Source organism: Larimichthys crocea, chromosome XV (genome assembly GCF_000972845.2).
Source record: "Larimichthys crocea isolate SSNF chromosome XV, L_crocea_2.0, whole genome shotgun sequence".
In the NCBI taxonomy this organism is placed as follows: Eukaryota; Metazoa; Chordata; class Actinopteri; family Sciaenidae; genus Larimichthys; species Larimichthys crocea.
In genome coordinates, this window is record NC_040025.1 from 4,078,615 (window position 1) to 4,099,698 (window position 21,084).

The 21,084-nt window shown below is 38.8% G+C and overlaps 1 protein-coding gene across 3 annotated transcripts in view; it reads right to left on the minus strand.

Moving 5' to 3' along the window:
- Positions 1–1,061: 1,061 nt before the first annotated feature.
- LOC104919264 (solute carrier family 41 member 3) overlaps positions 1,062–21,084 on the minus strand; it is a 28,358-nt gene continuing 8,335 nt past the window's right edge. For all 3 annotated transcript variants that reach the window (XM_019266393.2, XM_019266392.2, XM_010731235.3), the window contains 9 exons: positions 17,535–17,642; positions 16,398–16,469; positions 15,921–16,065; positions 14,450–14,596; positions 12,893–13,037; positions 12,720–12,799; positions 9,194–9,328; positions 7,252–7,400; positions 1,062–5,891 (listed from right to left, as the gene is read on the minus strand). In XM_019266393.2, coding sequence (XP_019121938.1) covers positions 5,718–5,891; positions 7,252–7,400; positions 9,194–9,328; positions 12,720–12,799; positions 12,893–13,037; positions 14,450–14,596; positions 15,921–16,065; positions 16,398–16,469; positions 17,535–17,642 — 1,155 coding nt within the window. In that variant the 3' untranslated portion in view covers positions 1,062–5,717. The remainder of the gene's footprint in view (positions 5,892–7,251; positions 7,401–9,193; positions 9,329–12,719; positions 12,800–12,892; positions 13,038–14,449; positions 14,597–15,920; positions 16,066–16,397; positions 16,470–17,534; positions 17,643–21,084) is intronic.

Sequence of the window (21,084 nt, forward strand, 5' to 3'; positions counted from 1 at the left end):
TTGCTTACATCTATATATACATACATACGTATGTATGTACGTACGTACGTACATACATACATACATACATACTTGCTTACATCTATATATACATACATGCATACATGCATACATACATACATACATACATAAATGCTTACATACATGCTTACAGCATGCCTTAAGAATATAAAAAGTTGGATGACCTACAATTTTCTGACATTAAATTCAGACAAAACTGAAGTTCTTTTAATCGGACCCAGACACCTCAGAAATTCTCTTTCTAGAGACTTAGTTACTTTATACGGGATCACCCTGGCCTCCAGCTCCACTGTAAAGAATCTTTCTGATATGCTTACATACATACATACCTACATACCTACATACATGCTTACATACATGTAACGTAACAAACGCTATGACATTCATTGCAATATAAAAACAATATACTCATCCAGTATAATATAATAGGAGCTATTATAACAATCGAAGAAGGAATATAGCCAGACCAGGCCACTGGAGAGAGGAGCGTCAGGCCCCCCCAACCCAACCTCCCTGCAGTGTCAGTGGAAGCTCCAGTGGGAGGTACACAGGTCAGCGAGTGGTGGCCCCCACCCTGGTGCACATATATGTTTTATTGTTTGATTGTTTATTTTTTATGTGAGACCTTGCTTTGAACTGCATCCAGGCCCAGAGAGGGGTGCTGGCCCAAAGCAGGTCATGTGCTTGTCCTGCCTTGGACCACTTCCAGGCTGTTTGGAGGAAGTCTAAATGGAGAAAGATAGGGCCTGCCAACCCTGTTCTGTTCTGGCCAAGGCTTGCTCAGTTATTGTTGGAGCACAGAGGGAAAGGAAGTTTTGTGTCTTAATCTTTTGGTGTAATGACACCCAACTGGAGAATCAGCGCCCCCAGCTGCTTAACCCAATCAAACAGCTGCCAAATGTACAGTCATTTGGATTTTCTTTGCACATCTTTCAGAAATTTGGTTAAATGGTGCCAAAGTAACACATGTTTCATTACACTGTTGGTTTTTATTAAAATATAACTGTTCATAGCCACAAAATGACATAACACTCACCAAATATTTGTCACATTTTATGATTACACACTTCATCTTTGCACACATGTGAGACATAACATACTGTAGGTGTGGAAGCTCAGGTGACAGTGAACACAGCAAGATTAGAAAATAAAGGCATTTTAAAAGCCCCTAAAGTCTTAATGTGGCAGTGTCAACATTGAAGTACAGTACAGGACTGTTTGCCTGCAGTAAGCAAAAAGGACTTCTGCAACATTTAAATGAAGCTTCTATCTTTTTGACATTGACGTCGTTGCAGATGAGAAGGTTTTACATAAGACAGAGTTGATATTAACTTTGTTTTTTCAAGGCAACCTCAGACTACTATTAAAACAAAAGTGCAAGTTTGCAAATGGAGTTTTGCCATCACACTCTACATTCTACATACATAGGGCTGATAAACCAAGTTTTTAAAGGAATAGTTTGATATTTTGGGAAATAAACTTATTCATCATCATAAATGGCTGCAAAGAGGCAGTTAGCTCAGCTTAGCATAAAGACTGGTTGGATGTTGAAACAGTTAGTCTGACTTTGTCTAAAGATATATATTTTTTTAAATCTGCCTGTCGGCACCAAATTTTGCTTGAACATGAATATGTCATATCATATGTAAACAAGTTGCGTTGTCACGGGGTGATATATGCTGGAACTAATTGGTTACTAGATGACTAGACTCCTAAAATCTGTCCAAGAAATACTGCAGCATGTAAGTCCCCAAACAACCACAACTTACTATTTTTACAATTCGTTAGTAGTAAAAAAAAATATAAATAAATAATGTTGAACAAAGCCTCATTAACTGTTCTCCTTATCTTCAAATCTTAATGCTAAGCTGGGCTGAGCTGCTGAATCTAGCTTCATATTAAGCATAAACACATGTGGCAGGAAAAATGTTTTTTTAATTTTTAATATTCCCCGGGTTTACTGTCTATATTCTACGACACATCTGAATCCACTTAAGCAGTTACTATGAGAGGGTAAACATTCATGATTTTAACAGTTTTACTTTATTTCAATTTTCTAAATCTGCTCATATTATAATTACATTAAAATTACACTGGTAACTGTGTGGCAGCAAGTAGACTTTGAAATAGCTCCTTCAGTCATATTTCCTTAAATGGATGTTCTAGCTGTGCTCTCTGTTCAGCTGTGACATATCTGAACTAACTGGAAACAGTCGACTTGCCCATGGACTCGCCTCTTTCATCGAGCCGTGACACGAAACCAGTGATTTTCTACAGCTTATGGGAATTGGGCAGCAACACAGAAATACTGAATAAACAGTATTGGATGATAGATCCTTATCTAGACATATGGAGGGAATCACACAAGATACTGCTGTGTGATGTGAAGTTTCAAGGCAAAATCATTTGTTAGAAATGTCAAAGTTTTTCTTATTTTTGGAACAGAACCTAATTCCTGTTTCCCTTTGGCTCACGTCTTGGCAGTAGGTGAATCAACATATTTCCCAAAACGTTAACTATTCTTTTGAATTACAGTTATTATTTCAAAACCTCGAGTCATAATCAAAACTTCAAGTTAACTATCTGACTTCCATATATTTACTTTAAGAAAATCTGCAGAAACCAATGAATTCTAACAAGACACTTAACCGATCTTGAACTGGTGAGGCTCTGAAATAATCGGGACAAACATCAGAAGGGAGCGACACACAAATGAAAATAAATACAATGTATTTCAAAGAAAAGTTATTATTACATTCGTTGTTATCTATGCTAATGTGAAAATGTATATTGATAAAGATTTTATGATATATTGTCCAGCCCTGTTGATTAAGACACACTTTATGTGCTGATACAACACAACCTTAGCTGTGGTCTCGTTCTCACAGTATCACAGTTAACACACAGATCTTATACGGTAAGCTCGACTGAAATAAACTAGTACGTCTATATTTGATCACCTTCTAGTGTAAAAAGTACCGTGTAACAGTGTCACAATAAAAGCTGTTAGCAAAACACTATTGACACTGAAAGACCTCACATAAAAGATAAGACAAGACAGGCTCTTTTTTAAAATGTCTTAGATTTCAGTGTTTAAGAGGTTTATCTCTAAAAATAAGTTTTACTATTAACAGCAAACAGCATAAATGTTCCATGTGACGCCATGAGTGCATGAACACACACACTGTATTATTGTATGATGAGAAATCTTTGAGATGAAGCGCATGTGCACATTAAGAAATGCAAAGACAGAGGAATAGTCAGTGTAGCTCAGACTATAAACTCTATCCTAAATTCAGTTTCACCCAGACTAATTTTAATCATTTGTGTATTTATGTAAACTAAAAATAATGCTGTTATGACTATGCTTAAACGTGACTTTAAAGGTCCTATATTATAGAAAATAAGATTTCATTTTTATTCTTATTAAGCTGGTCTAGGTGCTGTATAAATACTGTGAACCTATCAAAACACTCAGTCCAAAACTAGAAGCACATAGTTTATATTCACAAACAGTGACTTTAAATGAAAAAATCTGGACTTCCATAAGGTTGTGATGTCACAACTATACAATCACCACCCAGTCACAAATATGAGACCTTTAAAAGTTAAAAGTTAAGTGTTACTGTGGGGTCAGACAAAATATGATGCAAATTTTAGACATGGCACCACAGCATACACAGTCGATGAAAGACACTGATAAAACTGATGCAAAGCCACAGTAAGATGAGTTGAAAATTATTATGATATTTATGAATTTGCTTCATAAACATGAGACGAGAAGAAAAAAAGAGGAAAAAGAACTAAAGGTGAGTTCTGAATTCAGTCAAACGCTCTATCAGTGAAAAACAAATGACACAAGCTGAAAATGTTCTTCACTTTCTGTCTGAACACACCGTTAAAATGAACGTGCATGTATATGCACTCTCTGCTGTAATGATGAGGTTTTATGGTTCTGACAAAGAACAGTAAGGCTTTGTGAACCCTCCATTAAAGGGACTATTAGCATCAAGTAGTGAGGGAAAATACCCAAGATCCTCTGTGGCTACACAGTCGATGTACACACATAAACCTGGACTGACAGGTGAAGAAGTCTTTGCATCACTTGACTGCGGATTGCTTTTTTTTTTTTAAACATTGAGTGGCAGCACAAAATTCACAATACATAAAATGTTTGGTTATTTTTGGAATATTGAGATTGCTTTACAAATAGTGAGAGGTGTAGGCTTCACAGTGCTCTGGAACACAGTTGTTTAAATGTTTGGGCCTTTGAATAATTTCTAGTATAATGTAGAATCTAAAAAAATCTCATCAAAAACAATCTCATTGCTTATAATTATTACTGTATTGTTTGCCAAGTGTCATGTTAATTACATCGTGTATACCTGTTGTATGTGCAACAAAAAGCATCACATCATCTGCATATTAGACATTCTGGAGATGGTTGTTGTGATGGATCATGAGGATTTTAGTTCCAATTGTGCGTAGGTGCGATCACTCTGAGTCTGAGTACAAAACACAAAATTTATAGCTGTCAAAAACTTGCTGGTGGATACACTCCCTCCAACAGTCAAACTGTGTTTTTGGATAATGGTTCTTCAACCAACACAGCGACCAAATCTCTCATTACATCAGAACCTAAATCTGTAACTTCTACACAACACCAGCTTCTTCTTACAGAAAGTGTTTAAGGTGGATCTGTTTTGAACCAGATCAGAGGTGACTCCCACCACGCCTACCGATATCTTCCTCCTCATTACACTGTTTACTGCACAGCCATGCCTTTGGCCTTTGTAGCCACGGAAATACCAATTACCTCATTCAGCTTGTTTACCTCTGTTACAGTACTTCAAGAATGAATTTGCAGAAAACATTATGAGAAGACTGTAGATTGTACATTAAAGATTGAAGTACCTTATATAGATAATAATGTAGATTTAGTTTTTTTCATGAGACAATGAAACATTCCCCTGCATGTTGCAGGTACATAACCTGATTTCTCATGAAAACTAAACCTATCCCATTCATTCTAATTAACTCAAGATGATTCCAAACTCATATTGGAGCTTCAATGAAAACATAGTTAGTGTACTACATACACAACCTCCAGTATTAATGCATAGTACAGCCCAACCAAACATGGATTTCTTCAAGTCTGTTTGTTCTATCCAGAAGTTCAAACAAATGTCCACAAGCAGAACAATTGTTCAGTCTTGCTGCTGAGATGCAGAGCTGCTACATATTCCTCTGATGAAGCAAAGAGCTGAGCCGAGCTGAGCGCCACCAAACTCATTGAGTGAGTGCAGGAAAACTCAAAGATGGACAGATAAAGAGGAATGATAACAAAATGAAGTTCAATGTGGTGTAGTAGATGCTCCGAAGGACAGAGAACTAAAATCTCTAAATACTTTGAAGTTTTTTGTCGTCAAATAAAAGAATTAGATTGGCTGGACGTGTTCTGGCAGCAAACCCTTCACCCAGATGGATGGGTGTAAGCGGTCAGGTGTCAGTTGTGCCGTTTCATCGTCAAAGTTTGAAATTTGTGACAAAGAAAGATGTCAGGTATGAACTGGCCCGGTTATAACCATCAGAAAATGCTTTACTGTCCGATTTAAAAGCATCTCTGTGCAAATGTAACAAAATTGGTGCAACAAGACAGTGGCTGGCTAAAAGTTTAGTGGGAAAGGGGCAAACATTCAGAGACCCAGGCTCTGAACCAGTGAGACGCAACGGAAGCAGAGGGCCAGAAAGCCGGTGCCTAACAGGTCCCCCAGGGCGGTCAGGTAGGGGATGGAGAAGTTGTCAGGGTCCAGACTCCGTCTCCACATGACACGGATGATGAGGTCGGCAACGTAAAGAAGGATGGCCACCTAGAGAGAGAAGACAACTGAGCTGAACAAGCTGCCACAAAAGAAAACCCAAAGAACAGAAAACTGGATCTAATTGGGTAAAAAGTGAAAATAAGATTGCTGCTACAATCATCGGCATTAAAATACATGACAAGTGCTTTAATGAACAAATAGTTAGCTATTCGCCATCCCTGTTTGCCTAGCAACCGCCATTGTTTTTTGATAATATCAAAAGCCAGAGCCAGATAGATAGATGGCAGAATAAAGACGAATGCCAAAGAAGTTCTGGCAATGCTGAATGTATGTGTGTGTGTGTGTGTGTGTGTGTGTGTGTGTGTGCGTGAGTGTGAGAGAAAGAGAGAGAGAGAAAGAGAGAGAGAGAGAGTGTGTGTGCTCCTTACTACTATTAATGTTGTTCTTCTACAATCCTTTAATTATTTACATGTGTTCATTACTTTGTCGTTTGTTTGTTGCGGCCTTCAGTTTATTGATGCATTTTAAAATGCACATGTAAAATAATAGAAACCATAACCTCATAAACTGAATTTTAAATTGTTATTTTGTCTCATTATTATTATTATTTGAAACAAACTGAACAATTGGGACTCTTGGCAGTTCTCTGGGGTATCGGAATGTTCTAGTGTTGAAAGAAATGAATGACTAAAATGTTCATCTTGTGTCACTTGAGGTAGTCTAAGCATAAGTTTGATCAAAAGAGCATATTTATACTTCGGTTAGGGGTATGTCAGACAAAAAAGGTTGACAGACGACTAGACTAATGCACCTCAGATGAAGTGTGTTTCCATCTGTAATCCAGACAGATCCGAGTCCAGTAAAAATAAATCTGATATTTACTTGAACCACCAAGAGATTATGGAGATTGGCAGACAGTCACTGACTTGTACCCAAAGGACACAGTGTCTTATTTTGTGCAATAGTACTAACGACGGTGTCAAACATAATGAGTCTCTAACAGCTGAGCTGACTTCCTAAGGTCAGGAAGGTGAGCGTGGCAGGACTGCGGTGTACTTTTGGTTCTGTCCTGGAAAGAGTCTTTTATCTCACGGAGCTGCTGAAACACCAACACCTGGCACAGTTCGCTTCACAGTTAGGTAACAGGTGGCAGCAGCCATTTTATCAGACTGCACAGAGTCTTACCTTCTGCTGACTGGTTTCCACAGTTTGTATCAGAGTGTCATGTGAAACTTCAGGGCCAACCGAAGGCCAATGGGTTCATGAGAAACTTCAGTTTTAAAGGGATAATTTGGGTTTTTTATGCAGGTTATGCAGGTTTTGTAAAAATGTTTTCTTTGCTTCTATTTCTTGTGGTAAACTGGGGACATAGAAACATCTTACAAAACCGGTGTATGACTCAGTTTACCTGTAGCAGAGCAGCACACAGGTAACAGATGGTGAAGGCTACAGAGATAGGCGCCTCCTCTCCCTGCAGCAGAGAGATGGCGTAGAGGAAGACCAGGTGACCGGGAATAACCAGCAACAGAAGAACTCGTGCTGACTTGGAGTTCACCCCTGTGAGACAAGAGAAGAGTTCTTTGTGCAGTACAGTTTGTTAAACAGGCAGCTTACTTTACACTTTAACACTTTGTTAACTCACTCCCGTCTGCTGTGTTCTCATGTTTTCAACGTTGTCTCAATTTTCAGGCGTTGCATACTGAGTGTATTTACATGTACACTATATCCTAGTTATGATCAGGTTTTTGGAGTATCTTGGTTAACCTGGATATTCTACCTGGGTAGTGCAGCATGTAAACACCTTATCGAGGTTTCTGAACTGTTTTTACTACAGAGCACTTTTTCACTTTCTATACAGAGCAGGTTTAGACTGTACTCTTAATAACATTATCAGAGAGATCCAAAAATCGAACAATTTAGCAAGCCTGTTCAGGATATTCTGCTCTGGGTCAAATCCATTCAGAAGAATATTTTATATGCTATTTCCATTGGACGGAAACTGCAGAACAAACCAGCAAGCTGAAATGTGTCAGCAAAAAGTCACCTATTCCCACAGATCAACATTAGTATTTATTTAGAGCTGTCTATCTATCTGGCTGATGAATGTAAATCTATTATCCGTTCTTTTTTAAGCTCTGATTTAGTATCTGTAAACATAAGTATATAGAAATATCTGACTTTTTAGCTGCCAAATTCTTCAGTTCACTCATTAATTCAGATTTTTTTTTGTACATAAAACAGCTGCTTGCTGTGCTTGAAAACCTGATAAGAATGGTGAGAGGCAAATAGTGAAGTAGATCCAAAACAATTAGCTAAAAGTAGGGATGCACCGAAATTAAAATTTTTGGCCGAAACCGAAACTGAATAAAAATTAAATGGTTGGCCGAATACCGAAACCGAATATGAAATGCGATTGTTAAATTTTTCACTATTTTTTTACTATTGCATAAATAGCCTAGAATAAATTTGTAGACATGTTTTTTCAAAGAAAGTAAATGTTTATTTAATATCCTTCAAATATTCCAGTAGAATTTCCAGTTAGTATAATTATTATTTCATTTATACTGTTAGAAAGCCCATGTTGTTTTAATCACTGTTAATTTGTTCTTGAAAGAAATACTATTTAGTTTTATTATATTTCCGGTGAATTTCCATTTTTCCCACATTCATGAACGTCATTCCGACGATCATTGAACGCACTTTGCATGTGTGAGACGCCGTAGTTTAGAGAGAAGTATATAGCTCTGCTAAAGAGCAGTGTATGATGTATTTCTTGCCTGTGTTTTTCCTATATCTGCATCGTGGGTTTATTGTGTGTGAATGAGAAAAGAATCAGCAACCCTGGCCAGATCACTGTGCACGTTGTTTCACTGAATCAATTGCGTCACGCCACTATTCGGCCACTTCACCGAAAGCCGAATGTGGCATTTTTTGCCATATTCGGCCGAATACTTACGGTTGCCGAATATTCGGTGCATCCCTAGCTAAAAGACACTAAAAAGCTCCATAGTGCTGAGGGTAAATGCAGAGTCTGGTCATCATTTTATGTGGGTTTGTCACCACAAGTGTCCCTCTTCCTATTACACACAGTCATTGAAAGACATGGCTAAAATATAAATATTTATAAGCACAGCTTTAAAGAGGAACCCTAACATGGAGCCGAATGTATGAATATATTATGAATGCATAATGCAGCAGTAACTGATTCTCCTTATGGAGAATCAGTTACTGCTGCTTTAGAAAACCTGGTTTCTTTTGACACCTGCTATCTAGGAATTTAAATTTGTTCTCCAGTCGCTCTTATTGTAAGAGCTTTTGATACAAAGGTTCATTCATCATGCCAGTGTTACCTGAGGTGAAGAAGGTGATGCAAGGATTGGGCCAGTGTTGCCTCATCTTGTAGGGAAGCACCCCTGGGATGGTCCAGAAGTGCAGATAGGTTGAGATCCTACTGGCCTGGATTGCCACCAAGTTACCACCCACTCCTACACAAGGGAAAGAAAGGGACACATGAATATATGAATGAAGGAGTGGTGCAAGGTAGAGCAGTGTCATTTCAAAAAACAAAGTTATTGTTTTCCTGCACAGATTGATTTGAAAGCTGATACTGATTTTATAACACTGTAATCAACTGAAACAAGAAGTTATTTCCCACAACAGCTTGACAATAAGAATTCGCTTCATCCCTTTATCGTCACCTGCACACAAACAAAGCCAAGTACTGACATGAGCTTGGCTCAGCCGTGATCCAGCCGGGGTTTACAGATTCGGGTCGAAGCACGGCCAAATTCGGCCGGGGGAGTCCCAGCGTTTGAAGAAATGAAAGAGATGAACACAAACAAAAGCTCCACCCGATGCCTCTCAGACACGAGAGCAGCAACACGTGTGCGTGGAAAGAAAATCATTGTGCAGCCGAATGCTTCCAACAGTGAAATATGACCCTGGGTGTGCAAAAAACATTATGTGCCTTTTTTGAAATTCTGACAGAGGACTTATTCCTGATTGACTTTTGTGTCAAGATGTCAGTTTGATTGATAAGTCATCTGCAGATGTTTAAACCGGTCCCAGATGTGTCATCTTTCAGAGTTCACCACGGTTAAACTATAATACTACTAACTACTAATAGATAGATAGATAGATAGATAGATAGATAGATAGATAGATAGATAGATAGATAGATAGATAGATAGATAGATAGATAGATAGATAGATAGATAGTGTCACTGACACTGCTATCTGTGCCTAATTCAGTTGCATAAAACACCTTTCCAAGTATTTACCCCCCTAAAGATGGCACAGATGTTTTTTTGTGAGATGGAAACGACTTGGGGGAACTTTTAGTAAAACATAATACTGGTTTATATAAGCCAGTGCGGGAAAATAGGAAATTCAAAACACATTTGTGAATTTAGAGCCCAGCACAGAGTGAGTGGTGCACAGACAGAGAGAGAGAGGGAGATTGAGAAACAGCGGGAAGATGGGCAGAGACAAAATTAGAAACAGTGACAGTGAGAGTCGATGGTTGTTAAAGGCCCTGTCGGCTGTGCCAGGACACTGGGTGTGCACCATTAGTGGTTTAGAACGACTTCTCTTCTTAACTGCATGTGCCACTTCTCAGCCAAACCACTTATCCTGAAGGATGTTTCTTTTCTCTTATTTTTTTGCCTCCAGTTCTCAGTGTTCATCATGCTTAAGCAGCATTATGAGGTGAAAATCAAATTTAAAGTAACTTCAGATGTATTTTCATCTCTCTTTTCTACACGATTAAGACTTTCTCGTGGAGAAAAGAGCTGCATGCAAATCCACAAAGTCCAATTGAACTGTGTGTGTGGATCGGACATGGGTCAGTTTACAAAATCAATACACACTTCAAAATGTTGTTTTCTCTCCTCATTGTTTATTTCCCTCCATGTAGGTCTGGTAATGAATCTCTCTTCTCTTGTTTGAGGCTTGAACTTCTGACATGTTTGAGTACCTTGTGTTACTGCTACAGTATTGTAGTGTTACTACATGATGAACACGTCTGAAGAAATCGTTCGCTCAGCCCCCCCTTAGTTACTAGTAGTACTAGTTTAGCAGCTTTAGCAAATCTCCATGAGTTGCACGTGCCTGCAAAGTTGACTTTTTAATGTTTGAACGCTGACTTGTTTTAAAAGCTTTAAAGGGGATTTTAGATATGCGCTTGATGGCTACAATCATTAAATAATGCTAAAGCCCCATGATGCTGCGCAGAGACAATGCCCACCACAGCAGCAGCCTGTTCACCCTGCTGCCATCTGGACAGCGATACACAAGTATCCGCAGCTCTACCACCAGACTGCAGAGCAGCTTCTTTCCTCGGGCTGTGAGACTCATCCTCCTCATCACCATAACAAATAGTTTTTCTTGTGTCGCATAACATGAATAAAACTTGTGTTGTAGAAAGACAAATAAATGAAGCTCGAACAAGTTCTCACTAGCTTAGAGTCGGTCTTTTGCCGCAGTACAGAGCAAATTAGTCCTCATATTATGAGCAAGATCAGGATCAGAGTTACATGTTGTTCTAACATAACTGGTTGGTTGCTGAGTTTATATACAGAGGTTAGATTTATGCTTTATTTATTAGAATGATAACAACTTTTTATTGTACTTTTAATGTTAGAAGAGGATGAGGACTATGTGATGTGTCTCAGCTGGGCTGAGGCTGCTGAAGTGTAAACTTCCCCAAATCCATTAAAGGGCAGGACATGGTTGCTAGGGTTACCCTGTACTTCGATGCTACACAGTGGATGTGCTGTAACCACACAAAATAGAGTATTAGTGAGAGCATGAAATGCTCCTTGGCAGGGGAAGTAACATTTAGGTTACTAACGCAATCAAGATAACTGGGAATGCAAACATTTGCATATCATATCAACATATCGCTCTTCCCACAGTTCCATGCACACTGCTGTCAAAGCAGCATTTTGGAAACACTGGGCAACTGTTCTGAACTCCTCCAGCTGAGACGGCAAAATTGGAAGTCAAGAGTGACTCATCAAAGAGGTTTGATTCTCCACACGACGGCCTTGGTGCATCTGAAATAGCTTCTGCCTCTGAGAATGTTCCAGCGGTTTTCAGGCTTCATTTGCAAGAATTACAGGCAGCTCTGCATGTTTTAGCCCATTAACTGTAAATCATGTATACTTAAACATTGGAGCCAAAACATTTTCCAAAGTTATCACATATGATTTTAGACTGCACTGGTTTCAGTTCATTTCACAATGGCAATTCAAATTAACTTAAAAAAAAACAAACCCTTATACTGTTTCAGTCCTTCTGTATTCGCAGCTTCACAGAATTTATCTGGCGTCACATGATCCTTCAACTCACCTGCATTTCCAAATTAACTGCACAACCGCTCGATATATATCTTGTGAGCTAGAAAACATGTTTGAGTTGAAAAGAAAAGAAAACTATCAGCTGCCTGCAGCTGCCTGGAAGGAAGGAAGGAAGGAAATCAAAAAATAATGTTTCCAAAAAAGTTGTTGGGGGCTTGTCGTTGGGGATTAGTAATGCACCAAAATCTGTGTGTGAAATCTGAGTGAGAAGCATTACTATTCTATTCTGAGAGTTGGACTGTGCTGACAACTCTCTGTTTAGTATGCTGCTCAGATTCACACAGGAGGCAACAAAAAAGTACAACCTGTACCTCAGAGGAACTTCTGAGATAGGAGCAGGTTTGACTATGTGACCAAATGTATCTCATACCTCAACATCACATCACATCAACCGACCATCAGATGATCCAATCAGTAATACTGTGGATTTTATCGAGTGTTTCTAACCTGTCACTCTGGATAAGTCACTAAAAATGCTAATTAAAATGATTATTCTCTGTGGCGGCCATCAGCTTACCGTTGATGACAGGCGTGAAGACAGCCATGCCCTCAAAGTTGGGGTCACTCACTGTCTTGTCCAGGATAAGGCCTCCAAAACTGGAAACCACAAACACAGAAGGAATCAGTACCATATGTTAAGTGTTAAAGATTAATCAAATAAAATAATTAAAAAGGTGTTTGAGGTCATACCTGCTGATGGACATGGCTACTATAACAGGCTGCCACCCTGAGCGGAGAACCTCCTTGATTTGAGGGCTCTGTCGGGCCACCATCACCCACAGTGGGATCAGAGCCAGGAAGACCAAAATCACCAGGGGAGACAGGTACCATATATCTGCAGGGCAGGAACAAGAACAGGCATGAGGAGGTGAAGAAATATCACTAGTTTATCCTGCTGTCCGATGAAAACCACGGATGTCCGTAAATCATATTTTTCATATTTCTCAGAAACTAGCTCACAAAACAACCCTGAAACACTGTAATGAGACAAATTTAGCACCAGAAATAAAAAATCTATGTTTACACAGTGATCAGTAAAATGTTTTAACGACGTGTGAGTTGTTCCGAGTTGTTTATGTCCACCTTGGTTGGTAACTTATCAATATCATCTACATGTTTCCACAGTGCACATCAGCCTAATCAAAGCTATTTTACTGTTTTAGATTGAAATCAACATCATCAAGTCAAGAAATGTAAAGTCATTTTAATGCAAAATAAACTATATCCATATAAACGATATGGTCTTGTGCTATATCGCGTTTGAAAATATATCAATATTGATTAAAATATCGATATATCGCCCAGCCCTAATCCAGGTTAATGGTCCTCTGACACTGTGCGAGGATCAGTCTGACTGGGTTCAGAGAGATCACAGAGCTTGTTGTCTATCCTTGAATCAAAACTCAAAGTCTTATTTATCCAAAGCTCTCCTCCTTCTATCTATCTACATACATGATGGAACAAAACTTCTTTTTATTGGTCAATAAGATCCTAAATACTGACTTAATACAGGTGGAGAACATGCACATTACATGCATAGAAAACAAAAATTATTATGAGATATGGAGATATGTGGTTTTTAATCAGACAGTGATGATATCCTATTTATTTTGATGGATAAATAGAAAGAATCCCTGCTGTGCAATAAGCAGCACTACTATCAATAGCTGACATTTAACTATGCAGGTGATCGCAGTTAAATAAATACATGACTTCATTCTCAAGTTTTTATGAACTATAAGACATTATTATTCATCCCAAGTTATAAAAAAAAGGTGATTAACTTTTCGTTTTATCTGACACACTTGACTACAAAGTACACATCATTTATAATCCACCCACTCATGCATGAGGAAACAGTCATTTACACACACTGCTCCTGGAACAGATGAAGGTTAGATCATTAATATAAAGAAGCTTGACAAAATTAGAACAGTGAGAGGTACTGTGACTGACACACACACACACACACACACACACACACACACACACACACACACACACACACACACACACACACACACACACACCATGATGTGCTGTCTGAGGAAATAAACATGAATTCTGCTGCCATCTTGTGTTCTGGTAGCATGACAAACTCCAAAAAATAACTTTATGTTATGGTCGTATAACATTGTGCTTTCATTATCACAAAACAAAGAAATTTAAAGTGTTGTCTTGTTTGGAAAAAATGCATAAATCCAGCTGTTGTTGTCATAATCAGTAAGTGCTAAACTGCTTCCTCACCTATATATTCATAGAGTGTGCTGCTGACCCCGGCCAGCAGGGACAGGGTGATCAAATCACCCAGACTGGCAGCGATGGGGGTGGCCACGTTATCAGGGTTGATCCCCACCTTCCTGGAGCCAATGATCACTCCAATCATCACAAGGCCTGAGCGAGGGGGTGGACAGAGAGAGAGACAGACAGAAACATGAGAGAAATGATGGAGACAGAAGTCTTCACTGTCAGCTGATGTGACAGAAAAGGACAAATGTATACAGACAGAAATAATTCAGTTTGTCCTGAGAGAAAGCTTTCATCAGAGCTACATGACAACATAATGCTGACGGAGGGAAGAAGCGTCGGCTTTTCTGTGTCAATAAAGACAATTTTCAGAACATCAACCAGTCACACAGTGACAGAGTGGAAAAAATGATTCATTTACTGCTGCAAAATAAAAAATGGGATTTCTAGAGAAACATTAAAAATGGCGGAGTTAAGAGAGGAAAACTGGAAGGTGGCTATTTATGCCCTGCTGAGACAAGACATTAGCAAAAAAAAAGAAAAAAGAAAGAGAACCAGGGACAATTCAGTCCCCTCACTCATCAAGACTGCTAGACACTAGAACATTTATGCAGAGGATGAATTATGGATTATCCAGTTGTTACATGAGGGGAAAGGGGGATATGGGGACAGATGCACCTCCTGTTATGTCAAAAACCTGCTAAGTCTGAACTGAACTGATTGATAGATGTTTAACATTGTGAGCAAAACGTGAGGTAACTTTCTCCTGAAGGATTAGTGCAACATTTTGGAAATACTCCCTTTATTCACAAAAGTTAGATGAGAAGATTGATCTTCTCATCTAACTCTGTAATAAAGTGAGTATAGCTATTTCTTTAATCCACTCAAAGGGAGCTTAGCTAATTGGCTGGACAATAATACATAAGTCGATTTAAGAATGATTTAGCTGCCTTGACTAATGGCCCTCTCTGTCTTCAGTGTCTACATATAAACTAGCTGGATAACCCTAACGCCATCTTAACAGTTCATTTTCAGCTGTGTGGCCACCTGTTTGTTTGGCAGCCATTTTCTGCTAAGCACGCGTGCTGCAGTGCTGCCTTCTGCATTCTGGGTGACTGAGTCATCACTGAATCTTTGGTGCATTTACACATTTTCCTCAGTACAGCTCGTGATATACCCAGAACATTAATGCCAGTAGTGTAATATATTTGAAAGACTCAACAGAGTGTGAAAAGTCTTGATGCAAACAGCTAGACTGACTAAATTTCTATCTGACTTCTACATAAAATGTATTTTTCCCTCACTGTTCTTTGCCACCTAATTTGATGGATGTTTTCATTTTGTGCACTGCGTGAAATCTTAAGGTTATATTTAGCAGTTGAACATTTTGTGGTTAGAGTTTTTGCAAATTGAAACTTGGCTATGAAAACTGAAACTCTTGCCAAAAACAGTCGGAACAGACTGCACTCACCTAAAGAAAGAGCAGCTACAAAGGCAGTGGTGATGCTGCTAGCACAGAGCACAGCTGCCTGGTCCAGTTCAATCCCCCCTCGAGAAAACGCTCCTAAACATACGGCTGCCACTGCTGCGAGGAAGCCCACCACTGTCGCCTGAACCTGCAGAAAATAGAGAAAAATGATCAGAGCATTTAACACGAGTTGATAAAGTATGATAAACACGACCAACAGTACAGTGACATTTATGCAAACCTGCAACAACTGAGAACAAGCACTTAGAGTGGACATCATTTTAAATTGTAAAGGTAAATAATATAAAGTTACTTATCTATAACACTTATAAAACACTAAACACAAAATACATTCAACCAAATGGTACCACAAATACCTACAGTAGTACAAATACTACAAGGTATCTCAATAGTTACTTTGTCCTTTTGCCTAAACTGAACACAGTAAGCTATGTGAGGACACAGGTTACATTATGTTACCTGTATAAGTGCCAGATTGCTGCACACCATGGTCCACTGTTTATCAGGATCGTCCATTTGGCCCGTGTTGGCCTAAAAAAAATATGATATGGAGGAAAAAGCAATATCAATTATTCAAGTTATATGTGGGGTGTGACAAAATGACATGTTGATATGAAATATTATAGCTGACTGTTTGAGGTTAAAACCACTGTAAACTGTTTGTGTAACGATTTGTCTATAAATTACAGTGATATTATTTTGTACGTGCTGGCTATCAATTGGTTGGTGCAAGAGAAGATGTGCAGGGAATAATGCAGCAAGATTAACATTTAAGAGCTAGACTCTCAGTGCTTTTTTCAATTACACAAAAATTACACAAAAATAATAATTACAGGATTAGTGGCAGTAGGTTCTTCTTATTTTTGAGCATGGACTTTACCTTACCTTTACTTTATATGACATATAGTACTACAACTATTTTACAGCTCTCTGTAAAACTATTCTCTACCTCCCAGGCTTAGTTTACTGTTTGTTTATAACAAACAGTAACAAGTACTCTAATAGCTTCGTTACCCCAATCACACCCCATTTTTTCTTTTGTACTGTTACACACTAACAATATTACTGTACCCTATACTGAGACAGTAATCGAAAAGAAAAAAAAAAACTTGTGTGTAACTTATTTCTTATACATAATGATGTTACTAATCTTTCTCTTCTTATACCCTATTTGTCCAGTATAGGTATCCAGTGAGTATATTTTATGTACTAAATAATTGTGATACGTGAGCTTAATTAAAAACACTGTTTTATAAAGCCGTCTGTTTGTTTGACTGCTTATGTTTCTTTCCCTGCTGGACTTTAACTGCAGCAATGTCATCATGTCCCCAGATCTCACACTTTAAAATGTGATCTGAATAATTTAACATGCTGAATTACATTTACTTCATCACTTATGTCAGTGTTATCATGTGATATTAAAGCCACGTCTTTGTAGTGTGCATGATAAATTGTATGTATGATGGTCAGTTTTAGTTGTAGGGTAGAAATTGTGCTTTTTTAAATAATAACAAACCGTCATTTAACAAACAGCCTGTTCAGAATCAAATATGATGTTGCATGACCTAAAGATATTAAACACTCAGTCCTTCTTACAGCAGTGGAGAGGCGAGCAGCCAGGGTCATCTCCAGGTTTCCCTTGAGTCCAACCAGTGCAGGCACCAGGATGAAGACCTCTGTTATCACCTTAAACACCTTCCAGTGCTGGAACAGAGACATTGGAAATGAAATATTGTATAATAACCAACAGAACATTGCACGAAACAAATATAATAACATATACCATACAGAAATTCATCTTCACCTCCACAGATGAACCCTCTGAACCTTGGCCTGTACTGATGCACTTAAATAAGCACATCACATATTCTCGACTAACCCAGTAGCCTACTTTTCCTCTTCCCGTATCACTGAGCATCGCCTGACACCACGCCATACCGCACAGGTTCAGTGGGTTTGGAAGACGCACAGTTCACAGAGTCTGCCTCATATTTTCTGACTACAACTCGAGTTGGCAGGGCTGAGACAGTTTAGATCTTTAAATAGATGCACATATAAAAGAACAACACAGCTGCCAAGAGCAGAGTGATGTGGAGCAGAGGAAGGCAGGGATGGAATTAAAGATGAGAGGAAGGACTGACAGAAGGAAAGAGGGAAAAGGAAGGAAAAAGAGAAAGCTGAAAACATTTCCAGGACAAAAAAATGTCCCAGAAGCACTAATATCATATCAGTGATTAAGTTCAATTTATCTGGATTAGAGTTGCACGATACCCACGGTACCCCGCTGTGACAAATCCTAACGGTTCCTAGTATACTAGAAATTAGGGATGGGCGATATGGACTAAAAAATGTATCCTGATAATTTCTGGTACTTATCAATTCAGCCTAATCTTTTTGACTATAAATCTATCACCAAAATAATAATAAAGGCTAGGGGGGCTGGTGGTGTGTTGCTGTGGGTGTTTCTATACCTGCTGAAAGTAACCGCTGTGAAACAATCAGGAAATAACTTTTTATTTCGCTGATTAATGACAGCTTTATCAAGGCCAGCACTCTCTCTCTGTTATTGTTGTCTGTCTGTCTCTCTCTCTCACTCTCTCTCTCTCTCTCGCTCGCTTGCTATCTAATCATTGGACAAAAATCAAATTAAACTTCTTCGTGTCATTATTTTGCGGCGTAAATTGCGAGTTGGACTTAGATTTAGAAGCTGGTACAAGAAATATACAAAGTGAGAACACACACAGGTAGATTATCAGAGTTTAGTCCATGAATCCACCTGGATAGTCTCTGCTTCACGGACATTTCAGGCTGTCTTTGGGGGTTTGACCGATCTGAGTGTCTGATTGGCGGCCGGAGTGTGAGGAAAGAGCTCCTTGCTGCCGAGCATATCTGCTTCGCCTTCTGTCATGTTTGTCAATATGCATGTTGGGCCACGAGTGTGTAGCACACATACATACGTCATCAATGGGAATTTATCATTTTTATCGTGGGATGACATGTTCTTACCATGGGGAATGTTTTTGACGATATATCGTAAAGGACGATATATCGCACATCCCTACTAGAAATTCTAATGTGAATTACTATACTACCGGTGCCAGTTTCCGCTACATAGCGGCCGCCTCTACTCTCTTTCCAGCTTCTCACTGCATGCTACTCCCTTGTAAACAAACCAACATGGCAACTACTGCAACCGAACTACACAGCTGCTGAATGATTGGCTGTTTGCCTGTTACTGGTGATGTCCGGGGATATGATAGACTGTTTCTGCACGCTGGGTCTGCCCGTCTGTTAGTTGATTGGCTGTTCGTGTGTTTCTGCCGGCAAGAACGAACTCCATGAAGTAATTAATAAGTATTTATAACTTAAAATGCATTGCAGTTCATAAAAATAATAATAATAAAAAAGGCTGCAGTATCGCAATAATACCTGGAACCATAATACTTTGTCTGGTATAGTATCGTGTTTACTCATTTTGGTATCATGACAACTCTGGATGTAATGAAAGAATGGTGGTAAAGCAGTGGCACATGCAGATGCTATCCATTCACCTTCTCTGCATATCTCAAATTTGACTCATCAGACCAAAGTACAGATTTCCAGCAGCAGCCAATCATAAACTAACTATAAGTCTAGTCCTATGGCAGCATAGAGGGATGACCTGAGCCAGCCCTAACTATAAGCTCTATCATGTCTTATTTTCTAGCTTTGATGTCTTCAGTGTTAAACTACAATGAAGAAAGTGATATGAAAATATCTCGTCAACCCTGTGCACAGTTTAATCCAAAGCCCATCCAGTGTTTAATTTTTCCAGCGAATGTGTCCTTGCATGAACCTGAAAAAATTAATTTCTGTACCAAATAGAGCTGCTTTTAGAGTCAAGCACAATAAAAAAAAAATAAAAGAGGGTTCAGCTAACTATATATGTCTCTTAGATACGCCTGGTTTAATTAGAAATGACTCAATATGTATTTTACACCATATTTTTACCATTTGTACTGGTTCTGGTAACCTTTAACAATCTTTGTTTTCAATAAGCCTGAGATCACTGGAGTGCTAATAACTTTTAATGGGAGTTGTATTTTTTTTCTATGCTAACATTTTTTTTAAGCTTTGTTAAGGTCACAGTTGTGTTAACTTCTATCAGCAGGCACTGTAGAATATACTCATTTATCATAGAATAAATATATAGTAAACCCCAAGAGCAGAGAGATGAATTATTAAACTCAGTTATAAACTTCTGCCTCCTGTTTATATAACAGTAACAAGGTGGTGTTGATGGGGTTTAAAGGGGCTAAACAAGGCCACGAGGGTGGATAGAGGGATGAATAAAAGTAGAGTGAACGGTGGCGGTGTGGTTTTTGAGTACTTGTGTGTGTGTCTATTTATACACATCGCTCTCAGGCTCTGGACTGGTGGCTGTCATGTTGAGAGGCTATCTTGGGACATGGCCCACTTCTGCTGAAATGCTGCTGCTGCTGAGGCGGCTTCAGCCCAGAGGGCTAAATGCCAAGGGGACTAAAGACTGTGCTACTCTAGATCTCTCAGGAGGAAAAACAATGTTGATAATATTTTGCTGTTATTGTCATTATTGATATTAATACTAATCACTAGAGACAGCGATATTGTATCAATAGTTTGTGCAAATATTTTCAGAACAGTCCAAGCTATATTTTAGACTAACACCTATATAAGAAATATTTCAAACAGTGTGGACATTGCTTTCTTTTTTTCTTCTGTGTGATACCAATATATCAAAGTTTCTCATACCTCTCCCTCCCTCCCCTCTTCTTCGTTCATCCTCCATTCATTTATTAAATTAACTGTTTGCCTTTATCCCAAAGCCCTCCGACATCTAAATCTGATTTGAAAAGCTCAGAAAGGTGGATGTTACACAAGGCTCCATCTGTTGAACAGAAAACAGCAGTGTCAATGGGGACGCAGGACTGTTTAAACTACTGTGCTTACAGTGGCTGCTTAAATATTTCCATCCATCTATCCATCCATCCATTCTCCCATCAAGTTATCTGTCTGTAAGAAAATATTGCCATCCATCTTCCCTCCACCTGTGCAATTATTCCAAAATTCTGCCTCCGTCCACCAATTCAAACATCAATATTGTTTCTTTCTCGTCACTGCCTCCACA